The 26497-nt window shown below is 39.4% G+C and overlaps 2 protein-coding genes across 5 annotated transcripts in view; one reads left to right on the top strand and one right to left on the bottom strand.

The window, feature by feature from the left end:
* Positions 1 to 17286, top strand: part of LOC139462400 (double-stranded RNA-specific editase 1-like) — a 49511-nt gene extending 32225 nt beyond the window's left edge. For all 3 annotated transcript variants that reach the window (XM_071244089.1, XM_071244090.1, XM_071244088.1), the window contains 7 exons: positions 288 to 468; positions 1582 to 1675; positions 2651 to 2812; positions 4371 to 4435; positions 5363 to 5533; positions 8009 to 8252; positions 8680 to 17286. In XM_071244089.1, coding sequence (XP_071100190.1) covers positions 288 to 468; positions 1582 to 1675; positions 2651 to 2812; positions 4371 to 4435; positions 5363 to 5533; positions 8009 to 8252; positions 8680 to 8914 — 1152 coding nt within the window. In that variant the 3' untranslated portion in view covers positions 8915 to 17286. The remainder of the gene's footprint in view (positions 1 to 287; positions 469 to 1581; positions 1676 to 2650; positions 2813 to 4370; positions 4436 to 5362; positions 5534 to 8008; positions 8253 to 8679) is intronic.
* A 712-nt stretch (positions 17287 to 17998) lies between these two features.
* On the bottom strand, positions 17999 to 26179 carry LOC139461969 (tetraspanin-9-like). 2 transcript variants are annotated; one of them, XR_011653008.1, is made up of 8 exons: positions 26108 to 26179; positions 25321 to 25512; positions 23784 to 23858; positions 22881 to 22964; positions 21984 to 22106; positions 20905 to 20988; positions 19337 to 19461; positions 17999 to 19281 (listed from the first exon to the last, which is right to left on the bottom strand). XR_011653008.1 is itself a non-coding variant. In XM_071243460.1 (7 exons), the coding sequence occupies exons 1-7, from the start codon at positions 26165 to 26167 to the stop codon at positions 19396 to 19398; spliced, it is 684 nt and encodes a 227-aa protein (XP_071099561.1). In that variant the 5' UTR covers positions 26168 to 26179; the 3' UTR covers positions 17999 to 19395. The 2 variants fall into 2 exon arrangements, 1 of the variants encoding a protein (XP_071099561.1); XM_071243460.1 differs by having other exon boundaries at positions 17999 to 19461.
* Positions 26180 to 26497: the final 318 nt, after the last annotated feature.

The raw sequence follows: 26497 nt of genomic DNA, 5'->3' as shown, positions 1-26497 counted from the left end.
TAGGCTACCCCACCGCCCCCTGGGTAGAATAGGTCTTCAGCAACCCATTCTTGTCGAAAAGGCGACAAATCAGTGATTGACATTATGAGCATCGATCAACGCAGTTGGGATACGACGACAAGCAACAACCAAGTCAGCGAGCCTGACCACCCGATCCCGTTAGTCGCCTCTACGACAAGCATGGGTTGCTGAAGACCTATTCTTCCCCGGATGTTCACGGGTCATGAGCTATGTGTACAACAATATTTGTTAAGGTCTTTACAATAATGGAACAATATTTTTTTCAGAACAACACCTTTGAAGATCAGACTGACTTGAGCCACGCCCACAAGATCAAACTTCTGACCCGCGGTGTGTTGGAGTTAGCGGAGGAAACACAACTAGTCTATTACACCAAAGACAAGATCGCAGCCGCCATTGTTCTCGAAATGCATCATGGGAGGTTTGTGGCTGTTGGCCTCGGAACAGGTGCGTTTTCAACATCCTATTTTCCAAATCCCATGTTACCTTTAAAATATACATTTCCTCAAACGCTGAATCTAACCAAAACTTGTGGAGTGATCGATTTACAAAGAAGTCCAAAAGTTATTCGAGATGCATTGTTTGATGTCGTATATATATTGAATTAGCTATTATAATCAGTTGAAACAATGTTGCTGTTTTGAGTATTGAATAATATAAGTACACAGGATTTAGAATGTAAACTCTGAACACATTTTACTTTCACAGAGACAGAAAAAAGGTAAAGGTTAAAGGTTAAGTTTGTTTCACCTTCATGTGCTGACCTTCACCTAATGATCTGGCGTGTGTTTAGTTGTTGGCGTTGTGTTGGTCCCGAACGTTGCCGTGCATGTCAGTGTTGTACTTCGACAGGAGTGTAGATGACGAACAGTATAGGCTGCCATAGCATGCAATGAGACATCCCCAGTAGATTTGTGTTGTTTCCCTTTAAAAAGTCCCCTCGACCCGTGAAGATCCGGGTCTTCAACAACCCATGCTTGTCGTAAGAGGCGACCAATAGGATCAGGTGGTCAGGTTGGTTGATGCATGTTGTGGTATCCATGGTGTCATGATGTCAATGACTGGATTGTCTGTTCCGGACACGATTATTTACAGACTGCCGTCATATAGCTGGAATATTGCTGAGCGCTGTGCTAAACAACAAACAAACAAAAGCTTCCACAGTTATTAAGATCTTCAAAGAATCGGACAGAACATAAATATCAGTTTGAATTTAGACAGGTCACCTCGACTGATCTCATCTCAAATGAAATACGTCACTTATATAGACAACGGAATCTACTCGCCTGTTGAAAATAACTTTTGAGTTGTGTTATGTCATTGCACTGACAAGAATCAAAATGATACATAACTATAAAATAGTCATTAAACCAATAACCCAACCATGAAGTCATTTTTTACAGTTCGCGTATAGTATACGTATGCATGTAGTACTTATATACTCAACTATTTACCTGTTTACCATGCATTTAACATTTTGTACTACGTTATGGTGATGTGGTTATTGGTAGAAGATGTTTCCCTCTTCTTACCTGCATTTACACCTGTCCGGCGTTCCAGGTAACAGATGTATCCTCCATCAACACATGCTAGACGATGGCAGCAGAATCATCCACTCACACGCAGAGATCATCGCAAAGCGAGCTTTCATCAGGTAAACGAGATCGCCTCCACTCATTGTTGCACATCTCAAAGCATTCGTCACCACTCGCCCCTTTCCGTAACCTGCAAGGAGACTCGCCCCCCTATCGATGAATGTTATGTGCGAAAATACGACAAACCAATCAGAATGCGCGTTTGACTTCATGTACTTCGGTCAAAGAATCCCTCAGGAATATTTTTTGCATTTTGAAAATATACCCAAGATACAGTTAAATGTGTTCAATCATACTGTAAAATACTGTAAGTTCCGGTGTGTTTTTATAGTATCTAGAATATATACGACAGATGGAGGAATACGCGTGAATCATTACGCAACGAGTTGACCATTCTTTTGGAACCCAGTCGCAAAAATGGCCACGAGAGGGGCACTAGTCGCTGTTCGACTTGTCCCGGATTAACACGAGTTAGTCACGATTGATGGATGAATTTCCAATCGTCTGAGAAGATATTTGTGTTTGGTAGTCACGTAACTCATGTTATATATGTGTTTGAAACAAAAAACCAAATGAGTTAATTATATATAGTGTTAGAATGCCTTTTTACACTTAGTAAACATATATATCGATTTAAAGGTGCTCGGGAATACTATGGACAATAAAAATACGTATATAACGAATACGCTTGTATCGAACTGCCGGATTTAACGAACTTATTGTTTGGTTCCGGCAATGTGCTGTATATACGCTTATAACAAACTACAGTTATAACAAACTAAATTTACTGGTTCCTTTGAGTTCGTTATAACCGTAGTTTACTGTATTGTAAAAGTGGTTGGGTGGTGTTCCACCCTATCCCCAAAGCTCCCCCGCCCTACCTGATATAACGTGTGTCTTGTGTCTGTATGTCCTTGTTTTTCCGTCTTCCCCGATATAACGTGTGTCATGTGTTTGTATATCCTTCTTTTCCCGTCCTCCCTGCTATAACGTGTGTTTTGTGTCTGAGTGTCCTTGTGTTTTCCGTCCTCCAGGTACTTGTACAAGCAGCTGGAGAGGTACGAGGACCGGAGAGGACATCATCTGTTCGAGAGGAACCCCGTCACTGGGAAGCTGAAGATCAGGGATGACGTCAAACTTCACCTCTACATCAGTCGGCCGCCGTGTGGAGATGCTTCCGCTTTCCCCACTATAGGGTGAGTCGTGGTATAATGAGGTACATGCTCCCGAGAACGTCTAATGAGGTAACGGTAATGACGCGTTATAACGATGTAGGATGATATATATTTCGCACTGTGCAGTAATGTGATGCTTTCAACATTTTGTCCTTGGTGAAATTTGGAGATGCATACATGTCGTGTCTCTGAATATATTCACTTCAGTCTCAGGCTTATTAAGTTTAAAACATTAATATTTAGGCGTTCTACGAAGCGATCTTAGCGCTGTGACTTCAATGTAAATGTTGAAGAATGGGAGTTACGATCGTTTAAGCGCCGTGACTTCGTAAGTGAATGTTGAAGAATGGGAGTAACGATCGTTTAAGCGCTGCGACTTCGTAGGTCAATGTTGAAGAATGGGAGTTACGATCGTTTAAGCGCCGCGACTTTCTAAGTCAATGTTGAAGAATGTTAGTTACGATCGTTTAAGCGCTGCGACTTCGTAAGTCAATGTTGAAGAATGGGAGTAACGATCGTTTAAGCGCTACAACTTCGTAAGTCAATGTTGAAGAATGGGAGTTACGATCGTTTAAGCGCTGCAACTTCGTAAGTCAATGTTGAAGAATGGGAGTTACGATCGTTTAAGCGCTGCAACTTCGTAAGTCAATGTTGAAGAATGGGAGTAACGATCGTTTAAGCGCTGCGACTTCGTAGGTCAATGTTGAAGAATGGGAGTTACGATCGTTTAAGCGCCGCGACTTTCTAAGTCAATGTTGAAGAATGTTAGTTACGATCGTTTAAGCGCTGCGACTTCGTAAGTCAATGTTGAAGAATGGGAGTAACGATCGTTTAAGCGCTACAACTTCGTAAGTCAATGTTGAAGAATGGGAGTTACGATCGTTTAAGCGCTGCAACTTCGTAAGTCAATGTTGAAGAATGGGAGTTACGATCGTTTAAGCGCTGCAACTTCGTAAGTCAATGTTGAAGAATGGGAGTTACGATCGTTTAAGCGCTGCAACTTCGTAAGTCAATGTTGAAGAATGGGAGTAACGATCGTTTAAGCGCTGCGACTTCGTATGTCAATGTTGAAGAATGTTAGTTACGATCGTTTAAGCGCTGCAACTTCGTAAGTCAGTGGATCGCTTTGTACTGGAATGATCTGACACTTAGCAATAGAGTAACACTAGGGACCCTTGATTGGTCCAGCATTGGTAAAAACTAAGGTGTTTCCAAGATTGTTAGGTTTTGTGGAATTTGCACACCGCCAGTCGTCACTACTTGCTATCTGTTATCAGACGACCTCGGTAAAGCGTCCACGAAGCACAACTTTTATCTTATCAACACATCTTAGCTCATTGACAGCCTACTTGAGAAGCAGGTATTGATAGTAAACATGCTCTTTAGCTGAAGGCCAGTACAGTACAGAACAGACATCTGTTCCACTCAAGCCTATGTACACAGTGTGTTGAGCACAGTACCATATTTGTTTTGGATGGCGAGTATTTCACATTTGTGACAATTAATCTAATGAAATTAACAACACCACTACAATCACATGGTCCCTGCCTTGACCCCCGCCCCTTTGCTTTTTGTCCAGTAATGGCCCCACTAGGATGAAGGCTATCAGAAAACAGGGGCAACTCCGGACAATCATTGAAGACGGTACGTACCACTGTTTGCTCATCCGGGCCATAATAGGTCCTTAGCACCTTTTGGTAGTTCATGGATCGTTGCTCGTTTCAAAATACTTTGTCTGATACATTCATTTTGGGGACCCGTGAAGATCCGGGGTAGAATAGGTCTTCAGCAACCCATGCTTGTCATAAAAGGCGAATAGCTTGTTGTGAGAGGCGACTAACGGGATCGGTTGGTCAGGCTCCTGACTTGGTTGATGCTTGTCATCGATCCCAATTGCCTGGATCGATGCTCATGATGTCAATCACTGGATTGTCAGGTCCAGACTCGATTATTTACAGACCGCCGTCATATAGCTGGAATATTGCTGAGTGTGGCGTTAAACAACAAACAAACAAACAAACATTCATTTCGGGCCGCGGGGATGTTGCAGGAATATTGCCGACATAAACAACATGTTCTCACGCAGTCCCTGTCTCTCGACTTTTTCGGAATCAGTCGATTGGTTTTCTATTAAAACGTCGAACCCGGGTTCGATTTCCAAAATAGGTTTTTGACATCCTTATATGGTGTTCCCCACGTGATATTGCTGGATATTGCTAAAGGTCACAAACCTGAAAAATGACTTAAATTTGAACCTGCCTTGATAATCTCCAAAAAATGTTTGAAGACATCACGAAAAGATAAGTCCGAAACATTACTGTGTGAATATTTAATAGTGTATTTGGATGTGTAGTCTGGTCGTCCAATTGTCCAAATAAATCTCCTTGAAATCAATCTTTGTCTTACTTTTAGCCTTTGAAAGAGGCCCATTGACTTGAAAAGGGTTTAATTTGAGGACCATCCACATGACTCACTTCAGCACTTTCAAGCAACAGATCATTTCAAGACAGACATTTTTGATAAAGGAAAAGGTGGGGGAAATTTCTAATATGTATTTGCTGTAATCTTCAGGCGAGGGTGCCATTCCCACCGATTCCTACATTCCTGCTGGTGAGAGCGGAAGTGAGCGACTGCGCATCATGACATGCTCAGACAAGATATGCCGGTGGAATGCTCTCGGCCTCCAGGGGGCGCTTCTAAGTCATTTTATGGACCCTCTTTACCTGTCATCGGTCATTATAGGTGCGTATAAGTGTACAAGTACTAGAGGTCATTAAGCCACATGCAATGAGGAAGGACACAATCTGTTTAACAATAAAGGCCACAAAACCCTTACCACAATCATAAGAAATCTCCACTTTTCAATTCCATCTATATCACAAGCATGTGTTTATGAATCACCATGAAATGATAGCAATGATACCAGTGGCTCTCAAAAAGGTGTGCAAATTTTGATTTACCAGTGGCACCGATCACAAACACATGCAAAGGCAAGTCAAATTTTCACCTGAACATAATCCGGGTACATGTGTTACAAGTCACAATGGGGAATGCATCGGATATCATTTTAGTCACTGAACTAAAATTTGGAAATTTGGTTTGAAATACCGTTGTTTATTTATTATTCATGTTAACATTCAACGATATCGGTATGTAGTTGTTGCTGTCCGACCACGTGTCACATGCGTCTCTTCTTTGCATGGGAGACATGCTTCGGGTTGTTTTATGATTAATATTGAAGTGGTCCAAGTCGGTATTGAGGTGTACTTGAAAGACGTGTAGAATTAGTTGTTCTACTGTAGTACTAAGGTTCAGGTCCCTGGGCCCAGTGTTACACAGACTTCAAAGCAGTTGATTTCATTTAAATGCAAAGGTTTCTGAATCAGACATGCGGATTCAAATTGAGTGGCGTTAAAACATGTATCACCTTTGTATTTGGGTGGTAATTTACCTCTGCCATAGTTGTGCCACTTTGTGAATATTGTGATCATATATTGACTGTCTTCACCTTCCCACAATGTACATTTCTTTGAAATATTCTAGTAAATATAAACTAAAACGTCCGATATTTTCAGTCGAAAATCAGTAATTATTCCATTACAGGTGTGTAATTGTGTGACAATGGAAATGTTTTTTGTCGCTTTTTACTTGACTGAGTACTCAAAGTCTAGTCAGTATTTTGGGATGATAAATAATAGTTATAGAGATTACAAGTCGTAATTGTCAAATATTAAGAAAAAACGTGAGCATTTACCGGAGATAATAACAGCTTGTTATTTATAATATCATTCTTAAAATAATCATTGGATGTGTTTATGAATACAATGATTGAGTGAACCGCCTCATTTACTATATAGTGCCAGATCCCATTCGTGACCAACTCGTGCCTCTCGCGTGGCCATTTTTGCGACTGGGTTCCGTCTAAGAGCAAACGGGCAACGTTAAAAGAATTGTCAACTCGTAGCGTAATGATTCACGTATATTTGCCCAATGTCATATCTATTTTAGATGCAGTTTAAAACACATCGGGACTTACGGTATTTATACAGTATGATTGAACACATTTAGCTGTATCTAGGATGTATTGTTTAGATGTAAGACATATGTAAAATAAAAACTTATTCCTGAGGGATTCTTTGACCGATGTACTTTAAGTCATTCTGATTGGTTTGTCGTATTTTCACACATAACTTGCATCGATAGGGGGACGAGTCTTCTTGCAGGTTACGGAAAGGGGCGAGTGGTTACGAACGATATGGATCGGATTAAAGTAGTTCCTGTGTGACGTCATTTGCGTATGTGTCGGATCGTGAAATGGAATTTCTTGGATTAGTTTATCACATCGTGACACCATACATTATATGATAAAGATACCTACTTAAGATTTTCTCAAATCATCAGTTTACTTGATTTCATTAGTCATAACTTTGTATAGTGCTATCCCCCTGGCTTGAAAAAACGGCTGTCCGTGCGTTTGTCCGTTTTCCGTTCAGGGAGCAGAGCTCCAAAACCGTTATATTAACCATATAATTAATTTGAAAGTTGGTATACAGATCAGTCCAGTGGTGAACTCGTGGCTTTTGATGATTGGGGATTTTATTAGCTACTGAACAGCAGTATAGAAAGCTCAACACTTTTGTCCAGTCAGTTTGTTGAAAATAATTCAGTTTCATAGAATATATGTAAGTAACCAAACGCCATTTCCGAATTTCACCAGATCCGGGGAAATATGTCAACTTCTGAAGGCTCTTGCTTTCCTAATGATAATAATATGCATAGTGCGCCAAGTCAATCCCCTAAAGCATCCTCAAAGCCTACATTCTTACCCCGGGCAATGGATCAGTGTGCACTCGATTTTCATTCTGAGCTTCCTGGGGAGTATACAACCCAAGCTGCCACAGAGGCGTTGGAAGATTAAGTGACATAATCATCTCATCCTTCCGGGTACCCATTCACATCAGGATGATCAATGGGATTTCTTAAACAAAGTCACATGCCTTAGGAGACACCACATGTGCTCCGCCGAAAACAGTCACCCATCCACCTACTCTCCGCTTTGCTTAATTTCACCTGATTTATGACCTTTGCGCTGTACGCACATGCCCCTTACACCCATATCGATGTATTGGGTAAATTGCCATGCACTGATAGAGCAGTCCACCGTTTCACCCCAGCAATGCAGCTGGTCTAATATTACCACCCAATCTGTGTTCTCAGGTAGCTACTCAGGGGATCAACGCGAGCACATTCCACGCGCTATTTACGGCCGACTCACAACCGGAGACCTCCGCCAGGACTTGCTGCCGCCGTATCGTGTTAATACGCCAGAGATATCATACCCGGATGCAGATCTCCATGACAACTACAACATCAACAAATCCCGCCAATATTACGTCACATGGACATTCGGTGACGCAGGGGTGGAAGTCATCGATGGAATGACGGGCGCTATGGTTGGAGGGTATGACTATCTTCTCTTTTATTCTTTGTTTGTTGTTTAACGCGGCTCCCTGCAACATTCCAGCCATATGACGGCGGGCTGTAAATAATCAAGTCTGAACCAGACAATCCAGTGATTGATAATTGTGATTTGGTTGGTTTGTTGTTTAACACCGCACTCAGCAATATTCCAGCTATATGACGGCGTTCTGTAACCGGTCTGACCAGCCAATCCAGTGATTAATATCATGAGCATCCATCCACACAATTGGAATCGATGACATGCATCAACCAAGTCAGCAAGCCTGACCACCCGATCCCGTTAGTCGCCTCTTACGACAAGCATGGGTTGCTGAAGACCAATTATAACCGGGATCTTCACAGGGCAGGTAGCAGTAGTAAAAATATAAGAACCTTTACAAAATGTAACTGATTTCGTTGTCAATCAGGTCCATCTCTGCCAAAGAATCCCGTCTATCAAAGCAATCCTTCTTCGCCTCGTTCCGGAGTCTGTGCCGGAAGTTCGACAGACAGGACATGCTGAGAACAACCTACAAAGAGGCCAAGCTGCTGTCTGAGGACTACCAGGCCTCGAAGAGCACCCTGTACCAACACTTCCAGACCTGCGGGTATGGGCCGTGGTACTCTGTGGAGAACAACTATAGCGTAGATAGTTTCTCATAGGAGCAGAGCGGCATAGCTGGTTCCATAGTTGGTGCACCGCTAGCTGTAAAACTTCGAATAGATGCCGGGCCCAGTGCAGAGTACATGATCAAACACACAACGGCCATGTCTTGCCTTCATCCTAACAAAATGGGCGTGTTCGCATTGCGCGGAAGCCCTGATGGCCTCGAGTAGTCAGAGCAGATTGCTCAAAAAGACGCCGTCTAGTGTGAAGATCGCTGCGTTCAGGTTGTCTCGCCTCACCCGCCTCTCTCTTCACATTATCTAGTCCTTTTGCAGGTACTGATTTTGATTTCCAAACAGGTTAATTTCATCAAAAACAAAGTGCAGTGAACTTGTTTTTGGAAACCCCAAAATATAAAATGCTAGCTTTTTAGCTTTTTAGCTTTGAATATTATAGTGGGACTTCGGGGGATTCATGATGGACTCCGAATGCTCTCTCGATATTTTTAACGAATTAAGATCAACATTTAAACAACTTCAAAGTTTCGGCCTAAAAGTAGATTTACATTCGATGCAACGTTTAGCGAGGCTGGGAAAAGAGGCTGAAGACAAATGGCGTCAGTGCTAGGTTTTACTCTCGGAATTGTGCAATATTAACATTTTATCCCTTCCTACGAGAGCCACTACCTAAGATGCCTGTTCTACACGCAATATGTCGGAGACTCCACGAGGAGGACAGATCCAGACCAGGACGTCTAGTTAAACAGAGGCCCGGGGCGCTATTCGAAGTTTTACCGTTTCAAGGTAGTATTTCATGTCTCTCCGCCAGGAACCTGTGATTTGAACAGAAGAATTTTCAGTATATATGTGATGTCTTAAATATCTTAAATATATTTAATTATTGAAATATTTTATATGATACTTGTGTATAGCGTAAGGCATACCGTTATCTGTTAATACCCGGCTTTATTGGCAATGACATTTAATTACTTGAAACTGACTATGATATATTCATGTAAAATTTAAATGGCATGTTGTATACTAAGCAGGATCCAGGATTGTTTGAGGTGGTAGGGGTGGGAGTCATTTTTATCGTGAGGGGATGGTTTTTTTACAATCTGAATTATAACGTTTAGTGTGAACAGGTGGGGTCTACTTGGCATAGACAGGATTATTTCGATAACAAGAAGGTGTTAATACAAGAATACTATTTATTGACATTGAGTTAAGATGTTGAAAAGGGGAGCTGGAGGTCGAAACCCCTGCCCCCATCCCTGTATCTGCCACCAATAACGATCAACCTGTGTACAGATCAATATCCGGCTAGAGTTGCCGTGATATAAGCTTTTACTGCAAATAACTTTAAGACAACTCAGACTTTGATGCAAATATACTACTCTATTTTTGATAGGAACATTCAGATATGTCATATATTCAATCTCATTGAAATCAGATCTTAATTCTCGCTGCCGCTTCTGTGCTTTACGGCACTAATTTCAAATTAACGACTACGCTTCGAAACATGTTTTGACAAATTCTCGCTTAAAAATTTGAAACCTGAACAAATGAACATTCTCGAATGGCTAATATATCGTCTAGATTGTATAGATTCAGTCGTTAATCCCGTAACTATCGTTCGGAATACCCCGTTTTAAAGTTTTCGAGGCTGCATGATTAAAAATCACATTCCGACTATCACTTTCATGATCTGGTAAGCGACGCTCTGATTGGTCGGATGAAAGGTCGTTCTGACGTGACCCCTAATGGGCTGTCCTCAGATCTTTGTTCAGCGGTAGCGAGAACTAAACTAAGATGTGATTTTAATGAGATTGGTCATATAATTAATTTTACACTTGATATATGAGAATCAGTGTTGTGTATCATGGAAACAATTTTGATCCCAATCAAACGTGGAGTAGTACAGCAGCACAAACTGTGCTGTGGTGGATTCCTGACGGACTGGAGAGAACCATGGTGTTAAATGGCAAGTTACTAAGCTCAGTTTCTGTTCGCTACATCCGTCAGGTACATGTATCGGCCAACAGCTTTAGCTTTGGAAAGTCTTTCAAAATGATGTCTGATCTAGGATATGCTAGTGCTAGAGGCTTGTTTGTTCTCCCGTTAGCAAATGTGGTGCCTAAAGTATCGTCTTACCATTATTTCAAGAAAAATGTGCTTGCGGGTAATACCAATAGGTTTCAACTTGTGACGAACGAAGTTTGTGCTTTATCGATTCTGTAAATAGAGTGTCGTAGGGAACGTGATGTACATAATGTCTTATTGCCACAGCGGAAATAGGGACACTGTGTCTCAAGTCAAACGCCTGGTGATATATAATACAATATTGTAATTGTGTTGGAAAGTGAAATTATTCAAGCGAAAAAAATATAACGTCAGCATTTTGGGACATTTTGGGGCATCCTGAAGCTTGTGTTTCTTCGGAGGATTTCAGTCAGAATGGGAACCAGTCTGAAAAAGGGAGGTAATTACGGGTCGTTGTCACGTGACGTAGATAGATAATAGCATAGTTGTGTTATTAATAGCTGTATACATCTCAGTATGTATATAGTTTTAACGGTAGGAGATGAGCTTAACAACCCCTAGCTAAACCCCAGACACAGATTTTGACAACTTTGCAATCCTGGAAAGTTTGAATCAAGTGTTTGAAAATCGGTCTATTTGTCAGTGCTAGCTAAATGTAGTGATTACTACATTATGCATGTATGATAGAGACACAGAGACAAGGTCAAGTTTAGGACCATGGGCGCACACCTCTTAAGTCTATACAGTCAAGTACATATATAGTGACACCTTGTTATTCCGGACGGTACAATAATGTCCTTTGGGCCTTATATAGTTTTTTAGTTGGTTTACGAGACTGATCGACAAAAAAAAGAATTGGAAGATAAAATGGTTTTGGTCGACTCCGTTTTACAAAAAGATGGAATAAACACGAGATTTTATCACCGCTGTTCGTAAAAAAGGTGAATAATACACATAAACATGGTTATTCTAGCAGCAACAACACTTTTGGTATCTTGCCATGTTAAAACGTTTTGTTTTTCGTTCATTATTGGCAATATTAATCTATAAGTTGAATTAAAACAAAAATGATTTCGACCACCTACATTGAATTTTAGGCCAAATATTTTGTAAACCAAATAATAAAAAACTTAGGCATTGTAGAGTTTTCACTTTCCTAACAGCATACGTCCGGAAAGCTCAGGGTCCGGAATAACGAGGTTTCACTGTTCATTTAAAGGGGGATTCGGCTGTGGCAAACTGGCAGCCCCAACAAGCACAATACAAGTCGTTCTAACATAGCTTTGTTTGTCTGTATTTTCAAAATTCATCATATATGTCAATCTAATTTAATTCTAGCACTTAATGATTAACAAAAGCACACGAAATAACGTTACGGTTCTAATAAAGACATCCATTACTATCTACACCTGAAAATAGGAATCAGATTGTGGAGCACAAAAAAATATTATGGTAACTGGTAGAAAGATGACGCATATACTTCTACTAATTTTGAATATGATGATTAATGAAGCATTGATCACATTGTTGACATAACGAAATTATGTGCTTCTGTTTTACTGTGATCCGTGTTTTGTGGTGATAAAGATCGTTTATCATGTGAATAAGTATTGACATACATGTATATCATTAATAATTTATGTAATTAATCGATCAACATACGATTTATACGCACATGCAACCGTCAGATAAATATCATCTGTATAATTTAAATTCCTCGTGTAAATGAATGTACACTGTATGTGTGAAATCCACGGCATTAGGAGATGCTTTTGTTGTGTTTGCTTATAATTCAAGTTCATGATTTTAGAGAGAATGTTCAGTGAGTGAGTGTCTTTGTCAAATATACAACTCATTTTTTGCTGTTGCTGAAAGCTGAAAAGGAAAGTATGACACTGTCGTTGTCTTGTTCGGTTATGAATACTTTTTATTATATGTTTGATTGGTAAAGGCTTTGTCAAGTTCAACACCATTATTTAGAGTATGACACCCGATGAAATATGAAATTATTTATGGGTAAATATAAACACGACGAGTTCCCATCATTGATATAATGTCTGGTTGGTCCACTCATTCGCTGCACTCCTCTCAGTATTCCTAGCGTATCCCTAGCAAACGTTGTGTAGTATATCGTGTCCCTGTGCCCACGCTGAGTGATGGTTGCTACACTGTTAAGTATATATATTATTCTAAAAAGGTTAAGGACCACTCGATTCGTTCCTATTATTATAGCTTCTATGTCATGCCGTGACAGATTACAGTAAACTACGGTTATAACGAACACGCTTATAACGAACTGACGGATATAACGAGTAATTTTTTTTGGGTCCTGTCAAATTGCTGCATTTATTCCGTACATGTGCTTATAACGAACTACGGTTATAACGAATTAAAATTAGTGGTCCCTTTGTGTTCGTTATAACCGTAGTTTACTGTAACTATATATGGTAGTGTGGAAGAATCGGGTAGTCCTCGGCTCATTTGTTTTGAGTAGTATATGAAATTCTAGTAGGTGTAGACACTGTACTACTACCGAGAGAAGATATGTACATATATTACAGAGAGGTGATACAATTCCGCCTATGCAATTCGAAACACGATGTTTTAAGGGTACTGTTGGACAAAAGAAAGTATTCATTTGAAAATTGGATTTGGTAAAAACAATTACAACGTCGCTAGGCTAAAACAGTCGCTAAAACACTGCAAAAGTAAGGTTCAAAAGACAGCTATGATAGCCGCATCAATACATCACCATCGCATAACCATTTCTTGTTTGTTTCATGTTGTAGCTACCATCAAACATAGGTGTATATTCTCTTAAATGTCCTCAATTTTCAATAATTAAAATAATTGTGTATTTTAACCTCAAGGTGTACGCACGCTAGAAAGTATACGTGCATACAGTTAAGATAATTTGTGAAGGTTGTTCAACACTGTTATTCAGACTGGTTTCAATATGTATCAAACTCAAATTATTCCCATTTAAGTGACTGGATTATCGGGGTCCGGATAAACGAGGGTAGACAGGACATGTTAGAATGTCCATTTTATTGATATAGTTTCCATAAAATCAAGGTCGATAATGTGGGTCGGTTAAAGGAAGTCTTTGAAAGGCATTTAGAAGTGATACACATAAGGAAGGATTTATGGATGTCAACTTCTCTTTATAATGAGGAACACAGGGTTTGATGATGAAGGAGTAAGTAGATACTCCGAAACGTTGTGTTCCTCATAATAAAAATTTGACATCCATAAATTCTCTTCCTTACGTTTAAAGGAAATATTCATAAATTAACAGGGAAGTATTTATAGACGTTCATGTACAGAAAGTAGCAAGTTCGCGTAACCAACATTATTCGAAGTAATCATTTACTAGATCTCAGTATTATATTTCTGTTGTGATTGAGTGAGACACATCTGTGATAGTAGAATGTTCTATAGCAACACTGTACAGGACAATGGACTCCAACCATCGTAGACTACCATATGCCTACGTTCACCTGTAGCTTCGTTGATTTCATCAAATCTATGTCATAAATAGTGGACCTCTTCCAAATATGGCAGTCGCAATCTTGACTTCAAGCCGTCGAAATGGTGCAGCACTTGGACTGCTCTTTTGAAAATATTCATACTTCTAAGTCCTATCCATGCTCAATTTTCATTCCATTTATTCCAGGGATTTCGGGGTGTGCATCTGCATATAAATACAATTTTCAAATACTCGGGCCTTTAAGTCATGCAGGAGTTCGAAAATATCTGCATATCTCGAAAATCGAAGTCGTCCCAACTTTCCCCCGAGTCGTATAGCTATGTTTTCAGTGTAAATATCTCAGCCAATCAACAGTATAACCACATGTCGAAATGTGTATTCGGTTCGAAGTCACCCCATGTCATTCAACCGTGTTTCGGTAAATATATCTGTAACTCGAATCTTTCCAAGATCTCGAAACTGATGCCTTAGTTAGATTTAGTTTATATTTTTCGCCAAAGTCACTGATGCATGTAATAACGACACCACAACCATTATGTGCGTTTCTTTTTCCTTTGAGTATATGTGTGTATGTTGGTCGAGTCTGCCAGTGTACACTGTTTGATGATAGTGTCTTCAAAAGCTACGATTTGTTGAATGAATTATGCACCTGTATCGTCTTGTCAAATGTCTAATCAAAACCGTCCTTCGATATCCTGACATCGATTTGTTGACATAGATAGTTACGCTGATATCGATATGGTAACATAGATGTACTAACATCGATGTATTATCATCGATATGCTCTTATCGATATCTTGATATCGACCTACAGATATCGGTATATTGAAATCGAATTGTTGGCAGATACGCTGACATCGATATGCTGTTATCGATATATTGCTTTAGACATACTGATATCGGTATGTTGACATAGATAATTATACTGACATCGACACATTAACACACGTATGTTAAACTCAGTTCATGTATATGCGATCGTACTTGGCAATTCGGTTATGTCCAAACTTGTGGACGGACCACTTCGTCAGAGGTGGCTACTAAAATATATTCTGTTCGCATGTTGTTAATGTCGTGAAAGAAATGTAAATTCATTTTTTTAAAATTGTTCTACTGGTTACACATATTAAAAAAACACATGTTATATCTTGCAGCAGAAACCGAAAACGTATTCAGTCAACGTAAATATAAGCCCAACCCCCTAACTATGAAATGGCCAGTCCCTCGCTCCAATCTTATCCATCCACGTTTAGCGCAGATCAACTAATCAGTCTGAGCCTGGATTCGTGTCAGATTTCCAATGGCACGTTACCAAACAAGGTCGATCCTTTTTTCTTTTCTTTTTTTGTTCGCGATTGTGAGTCCTTATATAACACTTATCATATTTCATAACGGAATAGTTTTTCCTGTCGCTGTGGATTGAACCGTGACATAGCTATACAATAAAGTGTTCTCCATTTAATCAAAAGTGTGAAAGTCGCACTGCTGTTTACTGGATCACAGAATCAAACTTCCTGGTATGTTTGAAAAGAACACTATTTCCCTTATTCCTTATTGACATTGCCGCGACTAACTGAAACAGTTTGCTCGCAGTGCATATAAACACGAAGAGTAAATAAACAAATCTTGAATAATAGTGAACGCAGGAAAGGGTGCAAGCAATATGGGAAATCTTTTGTCGTACATTTAACATAAAATCTTCTCTGTGGATTTGTACAGCAGCTTACCAGGGATTTACGCAGAACCTATTTAAGGCTGCCCTTTTGTTTTGTAAATATAGTCGAACCTCGTTGTGTCGAACTGGATGTGTCGAATTCCCGAACTTTTCTCCAGGCCCCACGAGTTCGACACAACCAGGTTTGACTGTACTTTGATTGTCATGAGAATCATATGTAATTCATTCTGGTCTGATTGTACCCTGTATTAAGTAATGATTGTGTCAGTATGTATGACAGTAATCTTTCCTTGTCAACACAACAGCGTTTGCTTATATGCCATAGGTCGTAATGTATAAATGTCAGGTCAGTTATTAATAGTGTCGTGTTGAATATTTTCCGAAAGTTCTATTATTTCTTCCATGATCCCACCGCCTATCATTTACCTTACGAATATTGTAAGGGGTTCACAACCAAAGTTGCCTTCATGATAAGATAGTAACAGTAACCCTCATATCATATGCTACGGAGAGTATGTTATCATAGTGAAATCTGTTTAGTGAGCAACCATGTGATTTTCAAGGGACGGGATTTGGGGTTGAGATCAGAATATATTTTTTAATGTGTAGGAGCGCAACTGTTCTTTCCTACATACTCAGGTGTTCAATTATTTTTATAATTAATAAGAATTACGGACTGTGTTATTTAGAAACTAGCGTTCAAAAAAGGGTCACATTATTTGTTTTCTTACATATGTAATGTGTTTTCAGTAACACGGCGCATGATCATCTTTTTAGAGTGAGTGAGTGACTATGGTTTTACGCCGCTTTTAACACTATTCCAGCAATATCACGGCGGAGGACACCAGAAATAGGCTTCACACATTGTACCCATGTCGGGAATCGAACCCGGGTCTTTGGCGTGACGAGCGAACGCTTTAACCACTAGGCTACCCGACCGCCCCCTCATCTTTTTAGAACACCAGCGTGTTTATAACATGCTTGGTGATGTCGGAGTTCTATTTTCAACGTAAATTACTCAAGTACCTTACCATTCCACAGATGATAACACCGACTGTTTACTAAGGTAGACATTGCCTGTTCTCCTACTTCCATATCAACCATATACACGTGTTATTTATTTGTGACTACGCAAGAGGCATGCTTAGATATTACATGTTTGTTATTGTCTAGTCAAAGGACAACTATTTTGATACATGAGACTGTATTGTGAATAAAGAATGAAGCATATTTGTATCTTTTTTATCATTCCTCGGTGATCAACTGAAGATCAATCAAACGTTCACCTGACGGCTCATACCTTGTTCTCTGACCGCATCATACCAAAATGCCTTTAAATTTGGTACTTGTTGTTACCCTGCCTGGTGCTCTGCCGATAATACAAATGGGAGGGAGTTAAGGCAGTGCTTAGTAGTATTCCATGTGTATGTATTACAACGGTCTGTAAATATTCAAGTCCGGACCAGACAATCCAGTGATTGACATCGTGAGCATCGATCTACCATTTGGGATACGATGACATGCATTGACCAATTCAGCGAGCCTGACCACCGTTAGTCACCTCTTTCGACAAGCATGGGTTGAGAGAGAGAGAGAGAGGCCACTTTTTTTAAGTGTTTTCTTCATTCAGTCAGCGGTCAAAGAGAGACAACTTTTATCCCATAGACGGTTTTATGTAGTATGTGTGTGTGGTTTGCTATACAGTATTCCTGTTATATCACAATGTGTCAGCTTGTCAGATGAAGACTGAAGTGATGCTGGGCGTAGACGTTAACAATCATGGTGAACCAACGAGATGGCTCATATTTATTGCTCAAGGCTGACTGGGAATCGAACACACCACCAAAGGTCTCACTGGCTGACTGTGATCTTACTCTGGTGGTGGGAGTCCTTGTCAGTGAGTCCAGAACATTAAAAAAAATAACACATATAATACACTTTAAACTTTATTCATAAAAATAACAAAATCTTTTAACAATTTTATGTCTTCTCGTTCCTCTTCAAAAACTTAATTTTAGCATTACCGGTACACAAATCAGATGTATAATCGTATCAAAATGAAAGTTGTAATATTGCTTACATACTCATTCCCAAGATTAAGTACATCAACCATGCTTGATATGTGGGATTTGCTATTTAATCACTGTTATTTCTTGAAAATGAAATATTCCTTTCTCATATCTAACAGTAGTGATTGATAATATCAATATTTTAGAATAATAAATACAACTTAGTAAATATTTTTGGTGTTAATGAACAATTTTAGCAGTTCTATATGTCTCCTACATATAAACATTACACAATAATAACCTTCAATATTTACATATATACAATATACACACTGACACAATATTTCAAGTATTGTTCCCAGGTATTCATTGAAACATTTCTTTCACGCAAGTATAGCACTTTGAAAGATAAAAAATTGTTGGAATCATATGTGAAGAACAGATTCTGGGAACATGTATTCATCTTAATCAGTAATCACCAGATGAAGCGTCTATGAGTCATCTATGTGGGTGGGAACCAGAGAATAAGAGGAGGTTCACCACAAGCCATGACAGTTATTTATGGTAAAAATGATATTTTATTGGATTTTCATCATAACAAAATACTTTGTAGGGGTTAAATGATTGATGAAACTACTAGTGTCTATGCAGCAAAAATGTCCTAGAACCAAAGGCAATGTATTTAGGACAAGTTAAAAATATCTATAGTTAACATTGATGCAAAGCTAAGCTAGAATCAAAGTATGTAATTCAGGGATGAGAATGTTTGTGTTGTAAAGACACTTAAAGTTTGGGCTCTAGGGAACTATATGATTCATGTGTATATTGTAATGTATCAGATTAGATTTTAAAATACTAAGTCTTGTTTGTATGTAAAGTATTTAAACAAGAAAATTGAAATAGAAGCTAAACTTTGAATCCCAGTTTGATAAAAATGCCAATAGTATTTATTAGGGTGAAATATGGGGATCATGTATTCAGAGACCTACTGGGGTTTTGTTACTATGGATGTACCTTAGTCATTGATGCAGATGTTGATGCTGAGCAAACTGTCTTGACCAGTTCCAGGATGATGATATACAGTATAACTCCCTCCAAATCTAGTGACACTGTGCCACAGCTATACCGTGATGATATACAGTATATAGCCTCCCTCCACTCTTGTCATTGTGTCACAGCTATACCGTGATGATATTCACTATATAACCTCCCTCCACTCTTGTCATTGTGCCACAGCTTTATTTTGATGATATACCGTATACCTCCCTCCAAATCTCTTGACACTGTGCCACAGCCTTCACCGTGATAATAAACAGTATCCCTAGACTGTCTTGTTGTTACGCCACAGCATTACTAAGAGGCTGATACCAGAAATAATGGCAATTATCTGAAAATAAAGATATACAGTCATGAAAATGAACAATGTTGTAAATTGTATATGGAACCAGTCGTGCAACATCACAGCTATAGCAGGGCAGAACCATAACAATGATTATTCTTGAATCTGTCCCCGACAAACTGGATGATGTCTGATGTCAGCAATATCACTACTATAGGACTATAACATGTTTGCTTGCTTGTTTGTTTATTTGTTGTTTAATGACACACTCAGCAATATTCCAGTGGTCTGTAAATAATCCAGTCTGGACCAGACAATTCAGTGATTGACATCATGAGCATCAATCTACACAATTGGGATACAATGACATGCATCAACCAAGACAGCGAGCCTGACCACCTGATCCAGTTAGTCGCCTCATACGACAAGCATAGTTGCCTTTTACTGCAAGCATGGGTTGCTGAAGACCTATTCTACCCCAGATCTACACGGGTCAACTATAACATAAGTCTCATTGCATGTCAATGTAGCTCACTGTGTACCCCGATGGTTCATAATATGAATAACTGGTGTATCTGGTCTAGACTTGAGTATTTACAGCCCACTGGACGTTGCTGAGTGTGGCTTTAAACAAACAAAACAAATTACCCAAATTAGACAAACTGTTGGTTGCTGACATGAGGGTTGTTGTGTACCATGGTCAGCAATGTCACAGCTACAGGTAGACAATGTGTGAGTGAGTGAGTGAGATGAGGTTAGTGCTGCTTTGAACAGTACCTCTCTCATATCATATCAGTTTGAAATGAAGGCCTGAAGTGGTGCTAGTTTGGTGAAACCCACAAGCATGGGTATGGTGCTCGCTACTGTTGACAAACCTAGAAACAGAATCTGGGTGAGTGTGGAATTCAAGCCCATGATCACTGACTTCTGGCATGACTAAGGGACAAAACTCTGCACAGTGAATTACAGTGCTTTAGAGGACTAGGCTACCTGCACCCCTCAGCCTGTCAATAACCACATCTGGTCGAGGCAAACTGGTTGTTACTGACATGAGTGGTGACCTTGCCCTCAATGCGATTAATGACAACCATTATAACTGAGACTCCGCTTAGCATTACAAGGAGGCACGGATGGCCAAGGCATCTAAGGTGCTGCAATTCGCTGTGCAGAGTTCCTTGGACAGGCCAGAAACCTATGATCGTGGGATTGAAACCCAGTTCGCCCCGATTATGTTTCTAGGTTTGTTAGCACGTGCACCATACCCATGCTCACGAGTTTCACCAAAGTGGTAAACATCTTGAGACCTGCAATCACTTCAGGCTTTCCTCCCACAGTAAGCTGACACGCCGTGATATAACTGGAAGGAATACTGTTCAAAGCGATGTTATACCATTCTCAAGAAGAACAAGATGTAGCATTACAAACAGGAAAGTAATTATTCAAAATAAATGTACAGCCATCAAATAAAGAGGTTTTGAACTGCAGACAAACCTGACAAACTCCAAGGCCGATTCCTGCTGCTCCCAGATAGTAGAAGTTGTCTGTTATCTCTGACTTTACCTTGGTGTAGCAGGCCTGGAGATACACAGGAATCATTGGAAACACACTGACACACAGATAGACAGATTGAATTATGCAAAGGGTAAGGAAACAGGGTCATTACCCTTATGTCCAAAATTAAGGGGGAATAACTCTAAAATGGCATCTTCATTGCCATACCAGGTCAAGTGAGACAAATTTTCTGGCATTGGAAACATCATTATTAGAGTGAAAAAACAACTGATTCTCAGTCAGTGGTGTGGGACCAAAAGGTGAACATTTCAGGATGAAATTCTTTCCCTTCTGGTGTGTTATGCTGACTGACAGCCTGACCAAACCGTTTGTTTGCAGTTTTCAGCCAACAGACGACAGCCAATAGATGTGCTTAAAATCTGTACCATATGCAGTTATAGGTGAGTATATGTAGCATTCTTAATTATGAATATAAATATCTACATCTCAAAAGTTTGTTTTGGGGGCAATAAAAATCAAAATATATATAATTATGTTACTTATGAATTATGGTGAGTGCAGTTTTACTTCGCAAACAATATTCAGGTAGTCTGTTATTTGTTTTCATTCGATACCGAAGACCAGTGAATGCTGTGTCTAGCGTCCTCCAATCACAGACTAGGTGAAATCAAGTCTTTGATAGGCATTTAGAAGTTGGGAGAACATGATTACAAGACACTTTTTATGTATAGCAACTTCTTAAATTCTTTGTCACGACGTTTGCGTTTCAGAGCTACTTCTTGCTCCTTCATCAGGTGAACGAAGTTGCTATCCATAGTGAGTGAGTGAGTATGATTTTACGCTGCTATTAGCAATATTCCAGCAATATCACGGCAGGGGACACCAGAAATGGGCTTCACACATTGTAACCATGTCGGGTCTTTGGCGTGACGAGCAAACGCTTTAACCACTAGGCTACCCGACCGCCCTTGCTATCCATAAAAAGTGTCATGCATTCACATGCGAAATCAGCTGACAGTCTAGTCAAACGTTTGGCCCCTGGTGGGTCTGTTGCTTACATCTCTGTGAGCTATTTTGACGCCCTGTAATCCACAGCGAGGGAATCTGCAGCAGGAGTCAGGGATGGAGACCTTATCGTCGATCAGCCAGTTACTGGCATTGTTCACTCCACAACACTTCAACTGTAACATCAACCAGTTCACTCAAACTCACATTAGCAAGGGACGTAATTCATGATCAAGTTTTCATTCCGACTGTTTAAAAAAACAATCTACATTTCAAATGATAAAAATAAAAAACAGATGCATATTTATGAATTAATAGGGATACGAAACCAACGGAAAATTATGTGGCCAGAAAAAATAGCTGTGTTGCAACGCAGGGAGCAAATGGCCGTTGCAATTTCTACGAAGGTAACAAACTACAGGGTATAAAAGACCATGACATTCTGTACAACATTGTTGAAATGTGAACCACCAATCATCCTCTATATCTCCAGGGCTAGCATTTAGAGAAATCTAAACTAACCCCTGGACCCATCTCCATGGTTGTCGCAATCTTAAATTATCTGCCCTTGATTTCTTAAAGCCAATATAATTGGCTACACAACTAGGTCTAAGGTACCAATCAGCATGTGATCGAGTTACAAACCAGCCCCAATGTTGGGTTGGCAATATCAACAACATAGCAGCCAATCTCACTGATACCGACAGTGTTTGCAAGAAATTCACCATTGAAAACCTGACTGACACACAAAATAAAGCTTTCAGCAAACACACACTAAATTGATGATGATGTTTAAAGTCAAATGTTCACAACTGAAACAAATTAAGGCTTTTGTTAATTCAACTGGAATATTCTGTTAATCGATTCTTTCAATGTATGATCAAAGTAACTTTCTGTGACATACTTTCATCATCAAAAGTTATTTTGTCACGCAGTAATTCCACACCAACCTTATTCTGAATGACGTCCCACGAGGGATGGGATAGATCATTCTTTATTCCTTCAAGAAGTTCCTTCTCTAATGTTGTATCAATCTTAAAAAAATAGGAAACACAAATATAGATAGGAACAATAGGAAAGAATATCATTACAGTTAACAAATATGTAAACTAACATTTAGTCCCAGAAATTAAGTTTTCATATTGAAAATACATATCTACGAAATATACCGTATTTTCTTGAGTATAGTGCGCACTTTTTTTTGAAAAAACACAGCTGTGTAGAAGGGGGTGCGCATTATACACGAATTATGATTTTGGGTGTTTTTTCCCCCCATGGAAAGACATTACCGTGAGCACGAAACACCGGAAATACCATGTCAACAAATCCATACTGAAGTAAGCAAAATAATTATGTAATTACACTGTCTGTCTATAAAAAGTCTTCTTTGTATTTCTGGACTTATGACTTCTCAAGAAAATACGGTACAATAATATCCAAATGGAGCCAGAACAATGCTTAATTTCAGGGCTGAGGCAATCTAGACTTGCAAAATCATTCTAGACTTGAGTTGGACTCCTTTTTTAATATATTCTCTAGGGTCTGGGAGACAGACTAGCAGTTATATGGTGCTCCATCATGCACAAAATGATCAGGAAATGCACATCTCTATTAAAAATAATAATCGCATCGTTATTAATTCCAGTCAAATCTCACTGAGTAGATACTGGATAACAGGGGGAAATTGTTTTTATAAGTAGATAGTTTTGTTGGGCCAGTTTGTTGGTGCTATGACCCATCTGAAAGCACAATGTGTAACATGTGTAGAAAGCTCACCATCGTCACGATATAGCTGAAATACTGCCGATGTGACGTAAAGCATAAACTCACTCACTCACTCACAGAACGCTCACCTCATTCCTGTGCAGAAAAGCTATGATGCCCACTGCCAGCTCCATCATGAAGACGAACAGGACACACACCACGAACTGGAACAACATGACTCAGTACATCAAGTGCAATAAGGCTTCAGCATGTACTGACCACAAAACAGTGTATTCAGTCAAACACCAGTGGCCAAACATACATTAACAATTTAACTGAATGAGTGAATGTTAGTAGCTGTTGTCACAGAGATTTATCTACACCTACTCTGAGGTCAATATTCAGCCCCAAGTCTTCATCAAAATTCGGTAAAAATTCCCACAATTTGATAAAAAGAATTTCCCATGTTATGTTATTCCAGTTAGAACTAATGTCATGTCTTTGAATGCAATGGTAAAATAATTCTGAATTTCAGAAAATTAGAACAATATAAATCCCAATTTTGAACAAAATAAGGATTATTTTTCAATTTGCCTATCAACATGATCAAGGGCCCTAAATTTAGAAACCTAGATAAAACCATGAATCATCAATATTTTAAAGATTTTAAATCATAAATAGATCCTTGACCATACATATACCAGAGACCATATAATATAATATTATATATGGTCTCTGCATATACAAGCCAAAGGTTCATAAAATGACCAACAAACTATGCCTCCCGTTATGAACACACACAGTCAGCCCATATCAAGTTTAGTTGGCTGTTATGGCAATCATAGGTAGGTACTGTGGACTTAGAATGCTCAGTTTAATCAAGAACCTGTTCTGCTTGAATCCATCTCCTGAGGCAAGGGAGTTAACTGACAATAAGAGAAGATAAGATAGTCAGTTAACTCCCTTGCCTTGGGAAGATTTTTGAATCACTATGGGAGTAAGTCCACAGACTACAAAAGGGAGAATAACTGTGACCATAAACATAACTTCATGTTTTCACCAAGTATATATTTCTGTCAAGAGTCACGATAGTAATGATAACAAAGTGAGGATCCAATATTTTTAAAAGGGAGGGGTCCAAAATATCAAAATCCTCTCTCAGTCAATTTAACTGCCTACAACATACTAAAAGGGGGGTGGGGGTGGGGGTGGGCAGTCCGGAACCCCCGGAACCGCCCACCCCCACGCCCCCTCTGGATCCGCCTATGATAACAATGATGACCAGCAATAGAAACTAACATTTGTAGTCCACTATGGCAAAACCTGTTAAAAATGGCAAGTGCATTCTAGTCCTTATGATTCCTTATTACCACTGGGCAGCTTGGCAAGGACTATAGGACTAGTGCCAATTTATATCCCTGGATGACACATATTAACTAGAATCAGCGACCTTGAATCATGGGATGCATCAATCAATGCTGTGATCATGTGCATCGTAACAACAGCTTTGTCCAGTGTTGTCAAGATTAAATTTTTACAAAATTAAAATTTCTGGAGCTGGATAAAATATTAAAAACAGTTAATATTAATCATCCCATGGGTCATGTGGCTAATGACTCCCCATACTAGTACATGTATCTAATCATTATTCTGATCTTATGTCACATGTGACAATGTCCCACTCACCATGATAAGACAGCATTTCTGCTGCATGAGTGCACCAATGCAGCCTATGATGGAGACGATGACGACGATGGTGCCGGCTGCTATCATCACAAGGGGGACGCTGACATACTTGCTGTCAACAAGGACGCCCAGGAAGTCGGCCTGGTTGAGTTGGACCCACACTCCTATACCCACCATGGCGAAACCCATCAACTAAAAACAAAGGTGGAGATTCATCAGAGGAATATTCAAATTAAAATAGCTTATATATTGGAATGTCCAAAAATAATTTACCATCAGTCTTGTACACAGATTTTGAAATATTCATATGCTTTATTAAAATTTGCTATTTTCACTGATTATAAATCTTACATCTAAGAAAAGTTATAAACAGTTATACTGAGGATACTATTTCAATCAAAAACTCCCTAAATCCATAAATATATTTTTAGCCCCAAGCCTGTTTCTCCTACTACGGTAAGTTAATAATTTGAGTAATGAAGACAGAAGGCTAAAATATAGGAAGTATGGTAGCCCTCCAAAAAGTCATTAAAAAATAGTTGGTTTTGTTCATATTTCTTTACCTAACACCACAGGTCCTTCCCCCCCCCCCCCCCCCCCTCCCCCCCCCAAAAAAAACAACAACCCAAATCATGAAAAGAAAAATCAGTAATTTTGACCACCTAATCCTATAAGTTACCTCATATGACAAGCATGGGTTACTGAAGATCAATTCTAAACCAGATGTTGAATTGCTCTTTGGAAACCAGTTTTTCACATGATCCAGTCAAACGAAACTTCAACTCACCAGGAATAAAATGTCCACCAACACAAAGAAGAACTTGGTGAGTTTCAGCGAGCAGCACATGGTGACAGGTTTGATCTGCAACAAAGAATTAGTGTGTTTAACCTGGCTATTCTGAATGGATGTTGATCACACAAAGACGTTGATCAGCTGTGTCTAGAGAACATTAAACACTATAAGTTGTAGCAGGATCACTCGGGGTACATGGGATGCATAATACCCCATGTACCAAAAGTATTCCTGCTAAAACTAACTTATCTTGTAAAAGAATTCAAACAACATCAAAATTGATGGAAAACAGCTGTTCCATTGGGCTGAGGTTAGCTTGCGCTATGTCATGTGTCATGCGTGCAGCTTTATGCTTTGAAGTGGGGTATAAAGGATTTATTCTGC

This window comes from Haliotis cracherodii, unplaced genomic scaffold (assembly GCF_022045235.1).
Source record: "Haliotis cracherodii isolate W230 unplaced genomic scaffold, xgHalCrac1.p SCAF_15, whole genome shotgun sequence".
Taxonomy (NCBI): Eukaryota; Metazoa; Mollusca; class Gastropoda; order Lepetellida; family Haliotidae; genus Haliotis; species Haliotis cracherodii.
This window is presented reverse-complemented; position numbering and strand designations above follow the sequence as displayed.